This window comes from Nesoenas mayeri (genome assembly GCF_963082525.1).
Source record: "Nesoenas mayeri genome assembly, chromosome: 13".
NCBI classification, from domain to species: Eukaryota; Metazoa; Chordata; class Aves; order Columbiformes; family Columbidae; genus Nesoenas; species Nesoenas mayeri.
The window spans coordinates 20,640,347-20,655,651 of NC_137550.1; the positions used below are offsets into that span (position 1 = coordinate 20,640,347).

General features: G+C 57.2%; 1 protein-coding gene across 2 annotated transcripts in view; it reads left to right on the forward strand.

Annotated features, from left to right (window-relative positions):
- OPHN1 (oligophrenin 1) overlaps positions 1-15,305 on the forward strand; it is a 53,460-nt gene that overhangs the window by 21,360 nt on the left and 16,795 nt on the right. For both annotated transcript variants that reach the window (XM_080352620.1, XM_080352621.1), the window contains exons 5-14: positions 3,399-3,500; positions 4,413-4,523; positions 5,207-5,311; positions 6,270-6,399; positions 7,734-7,834; positions 9,970-10,061; positions 10,171-10,249; positions 11,847-11,880; positions 12,889-12,951; positions 13,848-13,922. In XM_080352620.1, the coding sequence (XP_080208746.1) occupies positions 3,399-3,500; positions 4,413-4,523; positions 5,207-5,311; positions 6,270-6,399; positions 7,734-7,834; positions 9,970-10,061; positions 10,171-10,249; positions 11,847-11,880; positions 12,889-12,951; positions 13,848-13,922 (892 nt within the window). The remainder of the gene's footprint in view (positions 1-3,398; positions 3,501-4,412; positions 4,524-5,206; positions 5,312-6,269; positions 6,400-7,733; positions 7,835-9,969; positions 10,062-10,170; positions 10,250-11,846; positions 11,881-12,888; positions 12,952-13,847; positions 13,923-15,305) is intronic.

Here is a 15,305-nt window from a genome sequence, read left to right on the forward strand (position 1 = left end):
GTGAGCACAAGGCCGGGGCCGGGCTGTGGAGCAGACCGGAGACATGACACACAGAATTTGTGCCCTCTGCTTCGCTTCCCGTATTTTGGCAGAGTCGCCTTCTGTGAGATGTTTTCTGTTCTCTCTGCAAGATGCTGAAGCCAGATAGGAAGAGCCTTTGAATCGGGTCTTTGTGGTGGCTGTGGCTGGGTTGCAGCCAGCCCGTCTGACTCACACATCTGAGTCTGCATTAACCCGTGTGCCGGTGCGGGGGTGTCCCCGCTCAGAGCCTGCGCTCCCGTGGGACAGCCCCGCTGTCACCGGACCCGCCGCAGCCCCCCCAGCCACGTTAACCACGGACCCAGCGGGTCGGTGCTTCTCCCGTGGCTTGTTGGTGAACGTTTCTATGTGGAGACATCGAGAATAACAGCAGAGGATCTGGGATCCCCTGGGCTGGAGCGTGTCTCAGCCCGGGGAAGGCGCGGGGGCACCGCGGCGCCGCGCGAGGGGAGAGCGCGCGGGGGCTCCGGTCTGACGTGTCGCCTCAGCTCACGCTTCATTCTGATTCCACTCGGAAAGAGATGGTTTTGGGTTTGTTTCTTAAGAAAAAACCCCAAACCAAAGATGAAAACACAAAGCAAAACAAGAACATGGAAGGGGAAAGGCTTGTTTGGGCTCATTGTAAGCTGCTGGAGGAACGTTCACTACGCTCTAGGATGCCGAATGAATGAAACTTTCTTGAAAAGTTCTTACATAGGAGGTAACGTGTATTCTTAAAAGCACATAGTTAATTCTGTTATTAATGTTTCATTCATAATTATTTCAGAAAAAAGGGAGGATAGTAACTTCTACTTGTTTTTATATCTGTGGGAGCAAGATTTAGGGAGCATTTGAGAGAACACAGTGGATGAGGGGAAGAGACCAGGCTAAATCGAGTGTGGTTTTATAGAAATGCTCTTTCTACGCGCCCCAACGGCATTTTACTTTTTAGGAGTTATCTTTTTTTAATAGCTGGTGGTGCATCCCACCCGTCGGTTACACTCAGGCACGAGGTGTTTGTTCCGTAGGAACGCGGTTCTGTTCTCATCTCCCCCGCGCCGCTGGCGGAGGAGCGGTGTGGGACCCGCCGCCATCGCGCCTTCCAGCTGCTCTGCAGCCGCGCTTCGCGATTCCCCCGCCAACCCGGGGTTTGGGTCCCTCAGCGCTGTCTTTACGGGGTGGTGGGGAACACGTCCCCATCTGCGCTCGTTGCCGCTTCTCCGTGTCGCGAGTGCAGATGCAGCAGATTGCGGCAGAACTGGGTGGGAAGTGCAGCGGGCAGATCTGCCCGTGGCTGCGTCGCCTGCGGTGACACTGTCCCGCTTTCCCTGCTGAGAATACATGGCAGTTGGGTGGCTTCTTGGACTTGGCAAGTGGTAGTGGGAAGGTGGTGCTGTCCTGTGCTGAATATTCATGAGGAGCTAATTTGTGCTCATGTTTCCAGATTGTGCTTCAGTCTGGGTGGTTTTTCTGTGTTTTCTTGGCTTGCTCTGTTCAGCAGCCAACAAGCTGTTAGAAGCTTTGACTTGACAATCAGGAGGGATTTGTCGTTCATCCCTCTGCTTTTCAGTTATATGTTAAATAGCCGGAGTGGGAGATGATTGGCGGGCCCGCTTTTAGTGCCAAAAATGCCGTTCCAGCTGGTGCCCGCCTCGTTCCTGATCCCTCGGCCGCGGAGGTGGCACCGTCCCCTGTGTGCCACCTCCCTGGGACAGCTCTGGCTGGCTGGCTGGGTTTGGAGCTGCCTTTCCGTCACTGGGGACGTGGGGACCTGTCGCGGTTTGGCCGTCCCCGGTGAGCTGCAGGGAGCTCGCGGTGCAGCCGCGTGTCACCGCGGTGCTGCGGCCTTGGCCTTTGGTGGCTCCTGGGCACAGACGCGCAAGCAGGCTCCTGCCTGCCCTAGACGCGTGTGGCGGCACAGCCAGCGCACAAGGGTGGCCCTGCAGACGTGGTAGTCGCTGCTTTGCAAACACACTTGCTGCTGCGGGTTGGGGCGGACTGCTCGGGGTGTTCGTCACGAGGGTGGCGGGTTGTTTTCGCAGCCCTTCCTGGCATCGCCGCGCAGCGGTGGGGCTGCTGAAATCGGGTTTCGCTCTCGGGGGACTCTCTGCTCCTCTGGATTTGATGTGGATTTCTGTTTTTGAGGTGTGGATTTGCTAACAGAGTTCCCGTATCCCCGATAGTGCAGAGGACGACACCAGAGGATACACTGACTGCTCTCCAGGGCTCTTGTAATTGCAGGGTCTCAGTGGGACTGGATGAGTAATTACTGGGGTAAAAAGGTTTTCAAGCTGCATGTACTCCAGTGAAAAACCTACAAGTGTCTGCCCGTGCGTGCCCACCAGAAAATAACGTTTCTCCTTGCAGGGGCGCCGGGGCAGCGGGCGCGGGGGCGGCGGGCTGAGCGGGGCAGGGCTGGGTGCCCGCGCCCCGAGGTCCCGCCGTGGAACCCCTGGGGGCCCCACCGCTGGGACATCTCGGGCAGGCCGGCAGCCCACGCTGGCGGAACGGGGAGGCAGAACTCCGCAGGAGAACCCCCTGGAGATAGAGAAAATACTTTATTTAGGAAATGCAGCTTCAAACTTTGCGGTCGCTGCTGAATTCATGAGGAGAATCGCTGATACCAGCCAGCGTGGCAGGGTCCGTCTGCCCTGCGTCGCGGTGGCGTTGGTGTGAGTTTGCTTGTTCGTGGATTTCTGAATGGGGGCGAAGAGAGCAGCATTTCAGAGCTTTTAGGACATAACTTGAAAGATACCAGTAATTCCACGGCAGGCTGGCCTTTCATAACCCTGCTTTCCACTTTCTTGAGCTTCAAAAGCTAGACAGAGGATTTGGGCATCCTATAGATGCCCTGTAGTGTGTATACACCAGTCCTCAGCTACTTGGACCTGACCATGAGGCCTCTGCCCCGCTGGAATTTCCTTATTTAAGCGATTTAAGTGCCTCTCAGCGACCACCGATGGCTCACTTGCCATCTGATCTGAGTGTTTGTCGACTGGCACCTGCTCGTGGTTGCGTCTCGGTCGCCGCAGCGCCGCGGTCTCGTGGTCACAGCAGGGCAGGAGCACGCAGCCGCGGCCCCAGCGCAGCTTCTCGCTGCGTTCTGTTCTCAAATGTCTCTTTTTGCTCTCATTCTCGACACTGGTTTGTGTTTAACTTGCTGCTGCTTGCTGTCATTCTGCCAGAGCTCAGTTCGAGGCGTAACTCAATCCAGAGTGGGCAACAAGCTGTGAGTCAGAGCAGGTGGCCGCCTGTTCTGGTTGGGCCCACCAGAAACTTGCCATGAGAATACTGAATTACACAAAAGGTCCGGGTGGTGTTACATGATTGTGTCTGGAAAACACCAATGACTGGTTCTGCTTCAACTCTTGCATCTACAGGAAAGAAAGAAGAAGTTTGAGAAGGATGGTGAGAAGTTTTATTCTATGCTGGATCGCCATTTGCATTTATCTTCCAAAAAGAAGGAATCCCAGTTACAGGAGGTGCGTATGGAGTTTTCTCCCATCGGGTCCTGAACAGCATCGCCAGCTGCTCTAGATCTTAAAAAGGGGCTGAAAAACCATCCCCTCCAGTAACCAGCTGAAACAGATAAACAAGTAAATCTACCCAAAGCCTGTTCGCGTGGATGAGACCAGGGAGGCTGAGGTGACGGTTCTCCGCGTGTTGAATGGCAGTGGTGGCTTTAAGTGTTGTCATCACTTGTTCTTACAGTGCGGGGTAGTGACCAGTTCTCCTGGCAGCCTTTGAACTGGCCCGGGGAGCTGATCTGGCTGAAAAGCAGCTGGTTTGGACTGTTCTTGGCAGCCCGCAGTGGGTGCCGGAGCCTGCGGGGCGGTGCCCGGGGGTGCCCTCGGCGCTGCCGCCGCACGCAAACAGGCAGGACGGGAGGCACCAGCCGCTCCAGCCACATCAGAGCAGCTGGGTCAAACCAGATCTGCCAAACCAGTTGTCAGATAACCTACAAGCGTCTTTGCAAGGCGAACTTTGTGCAAGCCGTGGCAAGGCGGCGTGCCGCGCCGTGCCCCCTGCTGCGGCGCCGGGACTGCGGGCGTGGGTCGCAGCGAGCGCGCGGGCGGAGCGTGGCCGTGGCCGCGGCCTTGTCCTCGCCAGCTGCGGGTGGAGGAGGAACCCGTGCTGAAATTACAGCTGTGCTTCGGGAAAGCCTTGTGCTTGCAGAGGGGAGCGAGGTTCTGAAGGGGAGCCGGAGGAGAGAGAAGCATGGCCAGTGCTCCAGTCTTCTGCTCCAAAGCGTTCAGATCCTGCGCTGGACACCTTGGGCAGGCTTTTCTTCGGCAGGGACAGAGCTACTTGTGGGCTGACAGACAAACACCACTCAAAAGTTGTCAAGCTAGATGGGATGTATTTTCTTTTTTCACCTGTCCCTCTTTTTCCAGGCTGACCTTCAGGTGGACAAAGAGAGACACAACTTCTTTGAGTCCTCGCTCGAGTATGTGTACCAGATCCAGGAAGTGCAGGAGAGCAAGAAGTTCAGCATCGTGGAACCGGTAGGAGCTGCCTTTCCCTGCAGGCCGTGCTGGTTGGTGCTCAGGTGTGCTGGCTGCTGACAGCACACGGGATGAGTTACCAGGCCGGATGTGGTCCCGGGGAATGTGGCGGTGGAGCAGGAGCTGACCTGGCACACGTGGGTCACTGCGGCTGAACCGCCTCACCGGGGTTTGCTGGAGCACGTGGTGCGGCCACAGCCCTGTTGCTCCTGTGCGTGGCTCTGTCCTGAGGAGCAGGCTGCACGCTGTGCGATGAGTTATCTCCACGCCTTGTGTGCGTGAGCGTGAGCTGCCGTGGAGAGCATCGTCCTCTGCTCCGCTCGGCTGCCCGCGCGGGACAAGCCGGTGCCGGTGCCCGAGGACCCTGTCCCGGGTGGCTCCGTCCTTGCGCGGACGTGGCCAAGCGTGGGGTCTGGTGGGACTCGGGACAAGCAGCCGGGCTGCACTGGTTCTCCCTGCAGGGTCTTTCGTTCTGGGTGGGTGTTATTAGGACGAGCGTGTGGGTGGTAGACTGGGGCCTTAGGGGCTCTGTGGTGGATAAGTCGCACTAAAACTTGCATCACTCTGAAATTGTAAGGAAAAACATTATATTTGTATATGTAAATTCTGAAACTCTGTGTCCTGTCTGTCTTTCCTGAGCAGAAATACAGAAGTTTGATCTGCGTCCTTTCTCTCCTTCGCAGGTGCTGGCTTTTCTGCACAGCCTCTTTACCTACAACAACCTGACGGTGGAGCTCACGCAGGATTTCCTCCCGTACAAACAGCAGCTCCAGCTCAGCCTGCAGAATGTGAGTTCCTGCCCAGATGAAGTGCTTTTTGCATGTGACTTCCATTCTCCTCTGTGTTCAGACGCCTCTGGTGAAAAGGCTTTTCCATGCAGAGCTGACTGTCCGTGTTTGCGTTGTGGGAGGTGCAGATAAAGTTATTTCCCTCTCAGTTCACATGTGTTTTCTCCTTTCCTGCACACGACAGCCTGCAGCAGGTGCTGTTGTCGTGCTTTTCTCTGTCTGGAAGGCGGGCTACTGCAATTATACCGTTTAACCTTGTGCATAAACAAGCCTTAGAATTTCTTCCAATTTCATGAGATCGAAATTGTACACATCTTCTAAAAAGGCTCCCAGTCTTGATGTTAACGGTATCAGATTACGAGGTGCCTCGGTGAGCCCCTCGCTGGCTGAGTGCACTCACGGGGAAATACCTGCGTCCTGTTTCTTTTGTCCTCAGTCTTTCGTGGCCGACCCTCATTCCCGTGCGACAGCAGCCGTGAATGTGTGCCAAGCTGAGTTTGCTGCTGGCTTGTCAATGGGTCTGAGAGGTGTTCCATAAAACCCTCTTTAAAAGTGACCCCATGCCCAGCAGTGTAGCACGATCTGTTGAGGGGTCGGCGCCCGTGTTTGTGGAACACGCGTGTGACCTGATCGGTGGTGCCAAGAGCAGCTCGGGGGCTCCCCTCGGCCTCACCTGGCTTTGAAAGGTTCTTTCAGTGAAAGAACAAGTGTCCTCCCAGTCGTGACTCCTCAACACCATTCCACGCACGGTGTGTTGAACCTTACCTGTTCAATCACGCTGTAAGCGCCCGGTGTTCTCAGAGCTGGAGTTTTCACGTGGATTTGTGCAGTGGCTTCCACGTTTTGTACATTGGGGACTGGTTAATTTCTGCCAGAGCAGGTAGATTTTGAGCAGGGATGCCTGAAGGTTGCTCTTTGTTCCTGTTCAGATGTGCTTCTTTGTATTGTCTCTGAACAGACCAGGAATCATTTTTCCAGCACACGGGAGGAGCTGGAAGACCTGAAGAAGAGGATGAAGGAAGCCCCCCTGACCTGCAAGCTCCCCGGGCAGCCGACCATCGAGGGCTATCTGTACACCCAGGAGAAATGTAATGGCTTTTGCTTGCCCCTCCAGGCGGTAGGGAAGGTGCGAGCCGGCTGTGCGCCGGGATCCCGGAGCTGCCAGCCTGCTCGTGGGCTACACGAGCCATGTAAGCGAGGAGCTAATTGCCCTGCACTCCAATTAGCTGAGACTGATGGCTCTGCTGCAGCGCGGGCGAGGCCGGAGCGCTGGCAGGCCGCGCGTTGGCCGCGCTGATGGGAGCCGCGTGTCCTGCCCAGCGCCGCGCGGTGTCCGTGGGCGCGGCCGAGCGTTGTCCAGCGGCAGAGCTGCGCTGCCTGTGGTCCTGAGCGGGATCGGATCACACAGGTCTGGTCCCTTACAAATGCTCGTCGTAGCTTCACACAGCCCTGCAGGCACCAGCGCTCGGGACAGACCTGTGTGCAGCGCCGTGACCTCGGTCTGCACACAACCTGCTCTGCGAGCGGTCCATTTATGGATTATATATGCAAATATATTTATACATATATTTGTATGTATGTTTACCCTGCTTTTGAAAGAAAACACATGGATAGGAATTTTACGCACAAGCAAATGTGGCATGTCCCTACATGCTGATGGCTGTTTGCCGCCTCCATTTGTGTTTCCCCTATAAATGGAGTATGAAGAGAGTTGTTCCTCCAGGCACTGCCACTTAAAAAAAATACAGAAAAATATCATCTGAAGTATTTAATATAAAGGGGTTCAGGTAAGACAACAAAGAAAAGTGACAATAAGTCTAGTGTGGTATAAATAGGAACTTCAGAGTGGTTTAAAGATGCTGTTGTCTTTACTGCCAAGTTTTCATTGGCAGGAGAAAATAGTGGTGTCTATGTGAAACAAACATTCAGGCCACGTAGGATCCTGCCAGCATCGGGCTGGGCTGCGCTTGGCCAAACCCGCTTGGCTGGGGACCAGGGTCCCACAAACGCCCTTTCACCAGCGGCGTGTCGGAGCGCGATGGAGGCGGCTCCGCACCCTCTCCCCTTCCTCCCCCTTCCTCTCCTCCTGGCCCTTGTGGGTGGAGATGCTGGTGAGGGGGTGTCCCCGGTGAGGGGTGTCCCCACTGAGGGGTGTCCCCGGTGAGGGGGTGTCCCTGGTGAGGGGTGTCCCTGGTCGGGGGGTGTCCCCACTGAGGGGTGTCCCTGGTGAGGGGTGTCCCTGGTGAGGGGGTGTCCCCACTGAGGGGTGTCCCCACTGAGGGGTGTCCCCACTGAGGGGTGTCCCTGGTGAGTGGGTGTCCCCACTGAGGGGTGTCCCTGGTGAGGGGGTGTCCCCGCGGTGTCGGTCCCCGGAGCTGTGGGGCTGTGCTGTCGATGACTCCATCTCCTTGTGTCTGTGCAGGGGCGCTGGGCATCTCCTGGGTGAAATACTACTGCCAGTACGAAAAAGAGGCCAAGACCTTACGGATGACGCCCATGGACCAGAAGCCTGGAGCTAAACAAGTGAGTTTGTTTCTTGGAGGGATGTCCGCAGACACCAACCCAACCAGCGGGTCTCACCCCGTCCCCCCGTGTCATCTCTTGCCATGAGCAGACAGACGTACAAACGCCACGGCCCCGCTGGCAGGAGCCACCGTCTGGAGCTGGGGTCCCCTCACGAGCAGAAGGCTGCGCTGGGGTCCCCAAGCAGAGGGCTGTGCTGGGGTCCCCTCATGAGCAGAGGGCTGTGCTGGGGTCCCCAGGCAGGGCTGTGCTGGGGTCCCCAAGAAGGGCTGTGCTGGGGTCCCCTCACGAGCAGAGGGCTGTGCTGGCAGCAGAGACGCGGGTTGGTGTGACACGAGTGTCATTCGAGCAGTGGTGACTTGCGAGTTTGGTCCAGCGTGAAATTTCTGCCTCTCTAGACAAGCTGATTTTTGCATTATCCACACAAACGGGCAGTGAACCTGCAGCCTGGTTTGCACATGAGCCTCTGGCCGTGATTCCAAGTACTGGAATTACTTGAGTTGCCAGCTGAGCGCTTCCAAAAGCAGGATTCTCTGCCTTTGCGTGTTTGCTCAGTCGCTGGTTTGTGGTTTTGATTTCTGTTTCCAGAGCTCGTTACCGGCGTTAGGAGAGGAGGAGAGGGCAGTGGCTGCAGCTCCGAACTGTGCGATAGAGCAGTGATTTGGGGCGCCCCTCCTGTCACAAAATGCTTCGGCTTTCAGCAGTGAGGATGTGTCTGGGAGTTCCCGCCGTTCCTGGGAGGGGCCGGGGCGGGGGATGATGGAGCACAGCAAGTGCGGCCAGCGGGGTCCACCCGCCGCCTCCGCCGCGGAGCCGCGTCCCCCGGGGCTCCGCAGCCCCTGAGCTCATGCGCTGCTCCCTGGCAGCCCTGTGCACGCTGCAGCAATCACATACAACATAGCTTTTTGAAGCCCTTGGCAGAGACCTTGGCAAAGACATGTCTGAAACATGGACTAGAGAGATCTGTTGTCATCTCTGCCGTAAACACGTCTAGTGAGGGCCATTAACACAGGGCAGGGACTTGTAAAAATGTGAATTAGTGCTGTTCCCGAACTCTTGCAGTCTGGTAATCTGCACGTTTGAGTCAAAGCTGCCACACAGCTTCAAATGCCACTGTTAAAGAGCGCTCTTAAAAACCCCAAACAACCGGCACACACTGAAAACACGGCCACGAGATTGTCAGCACAGCGTGGAAGCTGGACGTAACCTGCGAGGAGGCTGGACGTAACCTGCGAGGAGGCTGGACGTAACCTGCGAGGAGGCTGGACGTAACCTGTGAGGAGGTTCCTTGTCACTCTCCTGGCCCTGCTCGATGCGCTCCTGCGGAGCTCTGGCAGACACAGCAGTGCCGCTCGGGGCGATGAGCGTGTTCCAGGTTTGCAGCTCAGCCCGGGGGTCTGGTTGGTTTCAAGGTCTCCTGAGCATCTCTTCAGAGCTCCTGCAAGTCCTGGAGATCTCACAGTCACGTCACAAATGGACTCTGCTGTAGAGTCAGTCAATGCCCCTTCATTAGGGGACATAACACAGAGGGCCCGAGCGCAGCCCGCAGCGCCGGCCGCTCAGCAGAGCGCGTCTGCTCTGGAGCGGGTCACTTAGTGTTCTTTTCTACAAAGTATTTTGTGTCAAGCTGTTTGTGCCATGAATGCTATGGATAGTTGTTAGTGCTGATTAAGTCCGATGAAAATTGGGACTGAGTGTCAGATGACAGACAAGCACGGTCCTGGCTCCAAGACCCGCGCCTGCCTCCCGCGGGCGGTTCTCGCAGGGGTCCTGCTCTGCAGACACGTTCTGTTGCTGAGATATTCAGCACTTGTTCGCAGGTAGTGCCATGAAGTCTAGAACATTCTGTAGCCGAGGAGAGGAACCCTGGCTCATGAAGCCTCTGATCTCTGAGTGTTGATGGGGGGAAGGACCATCTGTGCTCCCGGCGCCGATGCTGTTGGGCGGCAGGGCACCCGGGAGCCGGTGCTCTGCGGGCAGTGCCGCACCGTGCCATGCCATGCTGTGCCGTGCCACACCGTGCTGCACCGTGCCACACCGTGCTGCGCCGTGCTGTGCCGTGCCACAGGGTGCTGAGGAGCCCCAGGTCTCCTGGGCTTCTGTCCTCTGACCTTGGCCTTTGTTTTCTCTCCTAGGGCACCTTAGACCTGACCCTGAAATCCTGTGTAAGAAGAAAGACGGACTCCATAGACAAAAGGTTTTGTTTTGACATTGAAACTAATGAAAGGTGAGATGCTTCGTGTTCAAATGGCCTCGAAACAGATAAACCCTGTGAACCCGAGTGAAATCGCTCTCTGCCATTCATTAAAAACCCTCTCGCTTCATTTCCGGCGCAGGTCCGGGACCATCACGCTGCAGGCGCTGTCGGAAGCCAACCGCAGGCTGTGGATGGAGGCCATGGACGGGAAGGAGCCGGTGAGTGCGGGAGCGCTGCCGAGCGGCGTCCCCTGCCGAGCGGCGTCCCCTGCCGAGCGGCGTCCCCTGCCGAGCGGCGTCCCCTGCCGAGCGGCGTCCTCTGCCGGCGGGTCCGCGCAGCACGGCCGCCGCTCTCAGCCCCTGCTCTGCCCGCGCGGCCCTCACCCAAGGAGCTGCGGCTGGGGGCTGTGCGGTTCTGGGGGGCACACACGGGTCTGTGCGGTTCTGGGGGGCACACGGGTCTGTGCGGTTCCGTGGGTCACACACGGGTCTGTGCGGTTCTGGGGGGCACACGGGGCTGTGCGGTTCCGTGGGTCACACACAGGTTTGTGCGGTTCTGTGGGTCACACACGGGTCTGTGCGGTTCTGTGGGTCACACACGGGTCTGTGCGGTTCCGTGGGGCACAGACAGGTCCGTGCGGTTCCGTGGGTCACACACGGGTCTGTGCGGTTCTGTGGGTCACACATGGGTCTGTGCGGTTCCATGGGGCACACGGGTCTGTGCGGTTCCGTGGGGCACACGGGTCTGTGCGGTTCCGTGGGTCACACACGAGTCTGTGTGGTTCTGGGGGGCACACACGGGTCTGTGTGGTTCTGTGAGTCACACACGGGTCTGTGCGGTTCCGTGGAGCACACGGGTCTGTGCGGTTCCGTGGAGCACACGGGGCTGTGCGGTTCCGTGGGTCACACACGGGTCCGTGCGGTTCCGTGGGTCACACACGGGTCTGTGCGGTTCCGTGGGGCACACACGGGTCTGTGCGGTTCCGTGGGGCACAGACAGGTCCGTGCGGTTCCGTGGGTCACACACGGGTCTGTGCGGTTCCGTGGGGCACACGGGTCTGTGCGGTTCCGTGGGGCACACACGGGTCTGTGCGGTTCTGTGGGTCACAGACGGGTCTGTGTGGCTCTGCTGGTGGCACAGACTGCACCAGGAGCTGGTTTCCCCGTGGCGCCGCAGAGCAGTGCCAGCTGCTGCCGGGCAGGAGGGTCAAGCTGTGGGGCTCAGGGCCATGGGGCTCAGGGCCGTGGGGCTCACGGCTATGGGGCTCAGGGCCGTGGGACTCAGGGCCGTGGGGCTCAGGGCTGTGGGGCTCAGCACTGGTGCTGCCAGCTGGGCACGTGGCCGGGCTGGGGATCCCCCAGCTGAAGTGTGTTGTTATATAGAACAGATGTTTGATTTTCTGTTGGGAACAGCACCTGCTGTTTATTGGTAGTAAAAATTACAACATTTTTTCTGTGTAGGATGACACTTAATCCTGACACTTACATTTTTGAAAGCAATGAAATGAAGGAAAGGCCCCGGCCCCTGCGTGCCGGGCTGCCCGGCTGCGTGTTTACTGGGCACCTGAAGGACAAGCAAAGTTCCCTGTTCAGTTTTGGGGAGACCTGTATCCTGGAAACAGGTGCTCCAGTGAAATGCAGCAACAACCTGTTTATTGTGTAGATAATGGTATCTTGCTTAATTATAAAATGACATGTCTTGGGGAGATCGTCTGGCTGTGATTGACCTTGGGTGATTTATGGGGCGCTGCATTTTCTTTTGAAAGGAAACACCAGCTCACTCGCATTGTGTTCTTGTTTCTTCCTCCCCGTTCAGATCTACCACAGTCCCATCACAAAACAGGAGGAAAGTGAGTAACTGCTGCTGCTGTTCCCGGGGCTGCCGGGGCCAGATAGGAATGAGTTGCAAGCGGTGAAATGTATCGTGTGCGGTGTGCAGGTTTCGTTTAGCAGAACCAGCAGGACGCAGGGTTCGGTTTGTGCCTCTAAATCCCAAAGTGACAAAGGGGAAAAGGCTCAGCGGGAGATATTGGGGACGTTTCCCTTAGCAAAGATTGTAATTGGAAAACAGAGGTGGCATTTAGTCCCTGGAGCTGCCATCCCGCCACCCTGTCCGCTGTGTCCCCTCACGTGGGGGTGTCCCCTCCCCCCGAAAAACACAAACAACTCTAGAACTGCTCAAAAAAACAAAACACTAGCCACAAAAACAACAGCAAAAGACAACAACCAACCAAACAAAAGCCAAACAAAAAACTATAGCACTATTTAGAAATTTGGCATAAAAGTCTGCACTGAACAGAAAAATATTTCCCATTATAACGCAGACAATCCTTCCAGATATCCTGCGAACGCTGGCAGGAGCAGTAACGTGATTACAGAGGTTGAGATACGTGTATGGAAGACAATCCGGTGTTCCCACGTGCGCCGCGGTGCTGCCGACGGAGCAGCCGCGCTCCGGGCTCAGCGCTGGCCAGAGCTCGTTCTGCTCTTCCCAGCACATCAAGTGCATTGGGTTTGCTTTTTAGTCCAGTCGAGCAGATAAGCAGAAATTACCCGATCCTGTGATGTGGAAGAGCTTTGACTGGATTTTGCAGTGCTCTGGAAATGATTAATCAACTCCTTATCAGATACAAATTCACGTGTGGCAAGACAGACGTACGCTTTTATTATTAAAGAGAGAAAGGGGGTAGGGAGCAATACTGTAACTCAAGATAAATGCAAGGAAAAATGGAGAACACGTGGAACTAATGAATCCCTGTAGGCTGCAGGGAGTGCCGGTGTTTTCCCGGGGCTGCGGTGCTGGGTGAGCGGGGCCGGGCCGGTTCCCGCACCGGTAACCCGTGTTGTGTTTGGCGCAGTGGAGCTCAACGAGGTCGGCTTCAAGTTCGTGCGGAAGTGCATCAACGCAGTGGAAACGAAAGGTGAGGCGCTGCCGCCGGGCACCCGGAGCCGCCGCCGCCGTGGCGTTGCTTCGCGGCCCCGTACTGAGGTTGTATTTTCTGTAGTTAGTTGGTGAGAGTCAGTGCCACGGGACTTTAGCTGTTAGCTGAACAGCATGTGTCAGAGGAGTAGAAATCCTGCGCCGTCTGGAACGTCGTTATACCAGATTCTGGTTAGGGTTGAATTTCTGCCCTTGCGCTGGTTTCATCTGCCAGTTTCTCGCACTCGGCTCTGAGCACACGGGTCGATGGCAGGAGAGCTCTCGTGTGCCTGTACTGGGGGACAGGCAGGGTTAACTGGGTTAACTGGGGCACCGGCTCATTCAGCCACGTGTTTGTTGGAAGCAGCAGGACAGAAGCGGGGGGCTTTTGTGAAATGCCTGTACTGGTTGGTGTACAACACCTGTACCGGTGTACATGGCCTGTATCCATGTACATCAGCCTGTACTGATCTACATAGCCTGTACTGGTGTACATCAACCTGTACTGGTATACATCACCTGTACTGGTGTACTGATGTACACTGGTTGGGATGTGGAGCTGAGGGTCCTGGGATGGGGATGGGGACAGAGCTGGGGTGTGGGGCTGGGGGTCCTGGCCAGATCCGGGGTGCAGGGCTGGGGGTGCTGGGATGGAGCCGGGTGTGAGGCTGAGGGTGCGGGCTGGGGGGCCACGGTCAGATCCGGGGTGCGGGGCCGAGGGTGCGGGACTGGGGGGCCACGGTGAGATCCGGGGTGCGGGGCCGGGGGTGCGGGTCCCGGCCGCTGCGGGTCCCGGCGGTGGCGGTGGCCGTGGCGGTGGCCGTGGCCGTGGTCGTGGCGGTGCCGCCAGGGGGCGCCGTCGAGCCGCGCCGCCGCCTGACGCGCTTCCCCCGCCAGGGCTCGCTACCGAGGGCGTGTACCGGACCGTGGGCAGCAACATCCAGGTGCAGAAGCTGCTGAACGCCTTTTTTGGTAAGAATGAATGGTTGTGTGCAGCTAGCCTGTCCGCTTTCCCCATCGTTTAACGGGGACAGAGCGGATCAGGTTTCCCGGTGAGAAGTGTCTGGCACCGCTGTTGGTCCCCGGGGCCCCACTTCACCTCCTTTTCTGGGCTTTTTTCTGCAACCTGCTCTGGTGCCTCTCCCGTTAAACTGTGTTTAACTGTTTCACTGTTTTAAGTGAAGAGAGCAGCCGCGAGACGAGGCGAGGCAGTGGCCTAGAGCAGCGGGGACGAGCTTTCTCCCATCGTCTGCTGAAATTATTCAGGCATTTTGGAGTCAGGTTCTGGGGCTGCGTCCCTGCTGCGGGCCCAGCGTGCAGGATGGTGGCCAAGGGGAGACGAGCCCTCGCCCGCGCTGCTCTGGAGAGCTGCCTTGTCCCACCTCCTAAACCAGCCCCCAGACCAGCACGGGGGACCCTTGTCCTTGGTGGGTGTCACGAGAGCTGTCCCCTCCAGGGACGCCATCCCGCTGGGTTAAGGTGTTCACTGCACGGACCGGGGTACCTCACTGTATGCAGTGTGTACGTGGGTTGGTTAATGCATGCATTTCTGTTGTGAACACAGACAAGCCAGTGAACGCGTTCCTGCGGTAAGCCCTGCAGAAGGTGCCCTGGCACCGGTACCCATGTGCCTTGGGCTCCACCGGCTCCCTGCGCACACATCTGGTATCAATGCAGTATGCAAAGGCTTTACTCTGGTTTTTCACTATTGTTTACTATTGCTTTTGGTATTGTTGTTGTTTGTTAAAGCAGCTGGTTTGTGGTGATGTGTAGCTGTCCCCGTTCCCGCGGAGCCCCGGCTGCACACAGCTATCCAGTTACACTAGCTGCTGACTAATTACTTAGCATAAGTTTTTATTGCTTCTTGATTCTCACCCTCCCTGTGAGTAGCTCTGTGGTTTTCTCATCTGAACCCCACCAGTGAGTGGTTTTTTGTTTTATTTATGGGCATTGGTCTGGTTGACCACTTGCCACCCCACTGTGTACAAACTCATGATGGAAAGTCCCAACAACACAGAAATAACTGCTGCTGCAGGATTTCATCCTGAACTTTAGTCACGACATAGGTATTTTTTTGTCTCTAGTCCTATTTCTTTTTATAAATAAATCATGCAGCTTGTTTCTCGAGTCCAGCCGCCCCTCGTCCCCAGGCACGTCCTTCTCCCTCCGTGCCCCCACGGCGCTGTGGCTGCGCGTCCTGCGCCTCCTCGCCCGTGCCCCCGCGGCGCTGTGGCTGCGCGTCCTGCGCCTCCTCGCCCGTGCCCCCGCGGCGCTGTGGCTGCGTGTCCTGCGCCTCCTCTCCCGTGCCCCCGCGGCGCTGTGGCTGCGCGTCCTGCGCCTCCTCTCCCGTGCCCC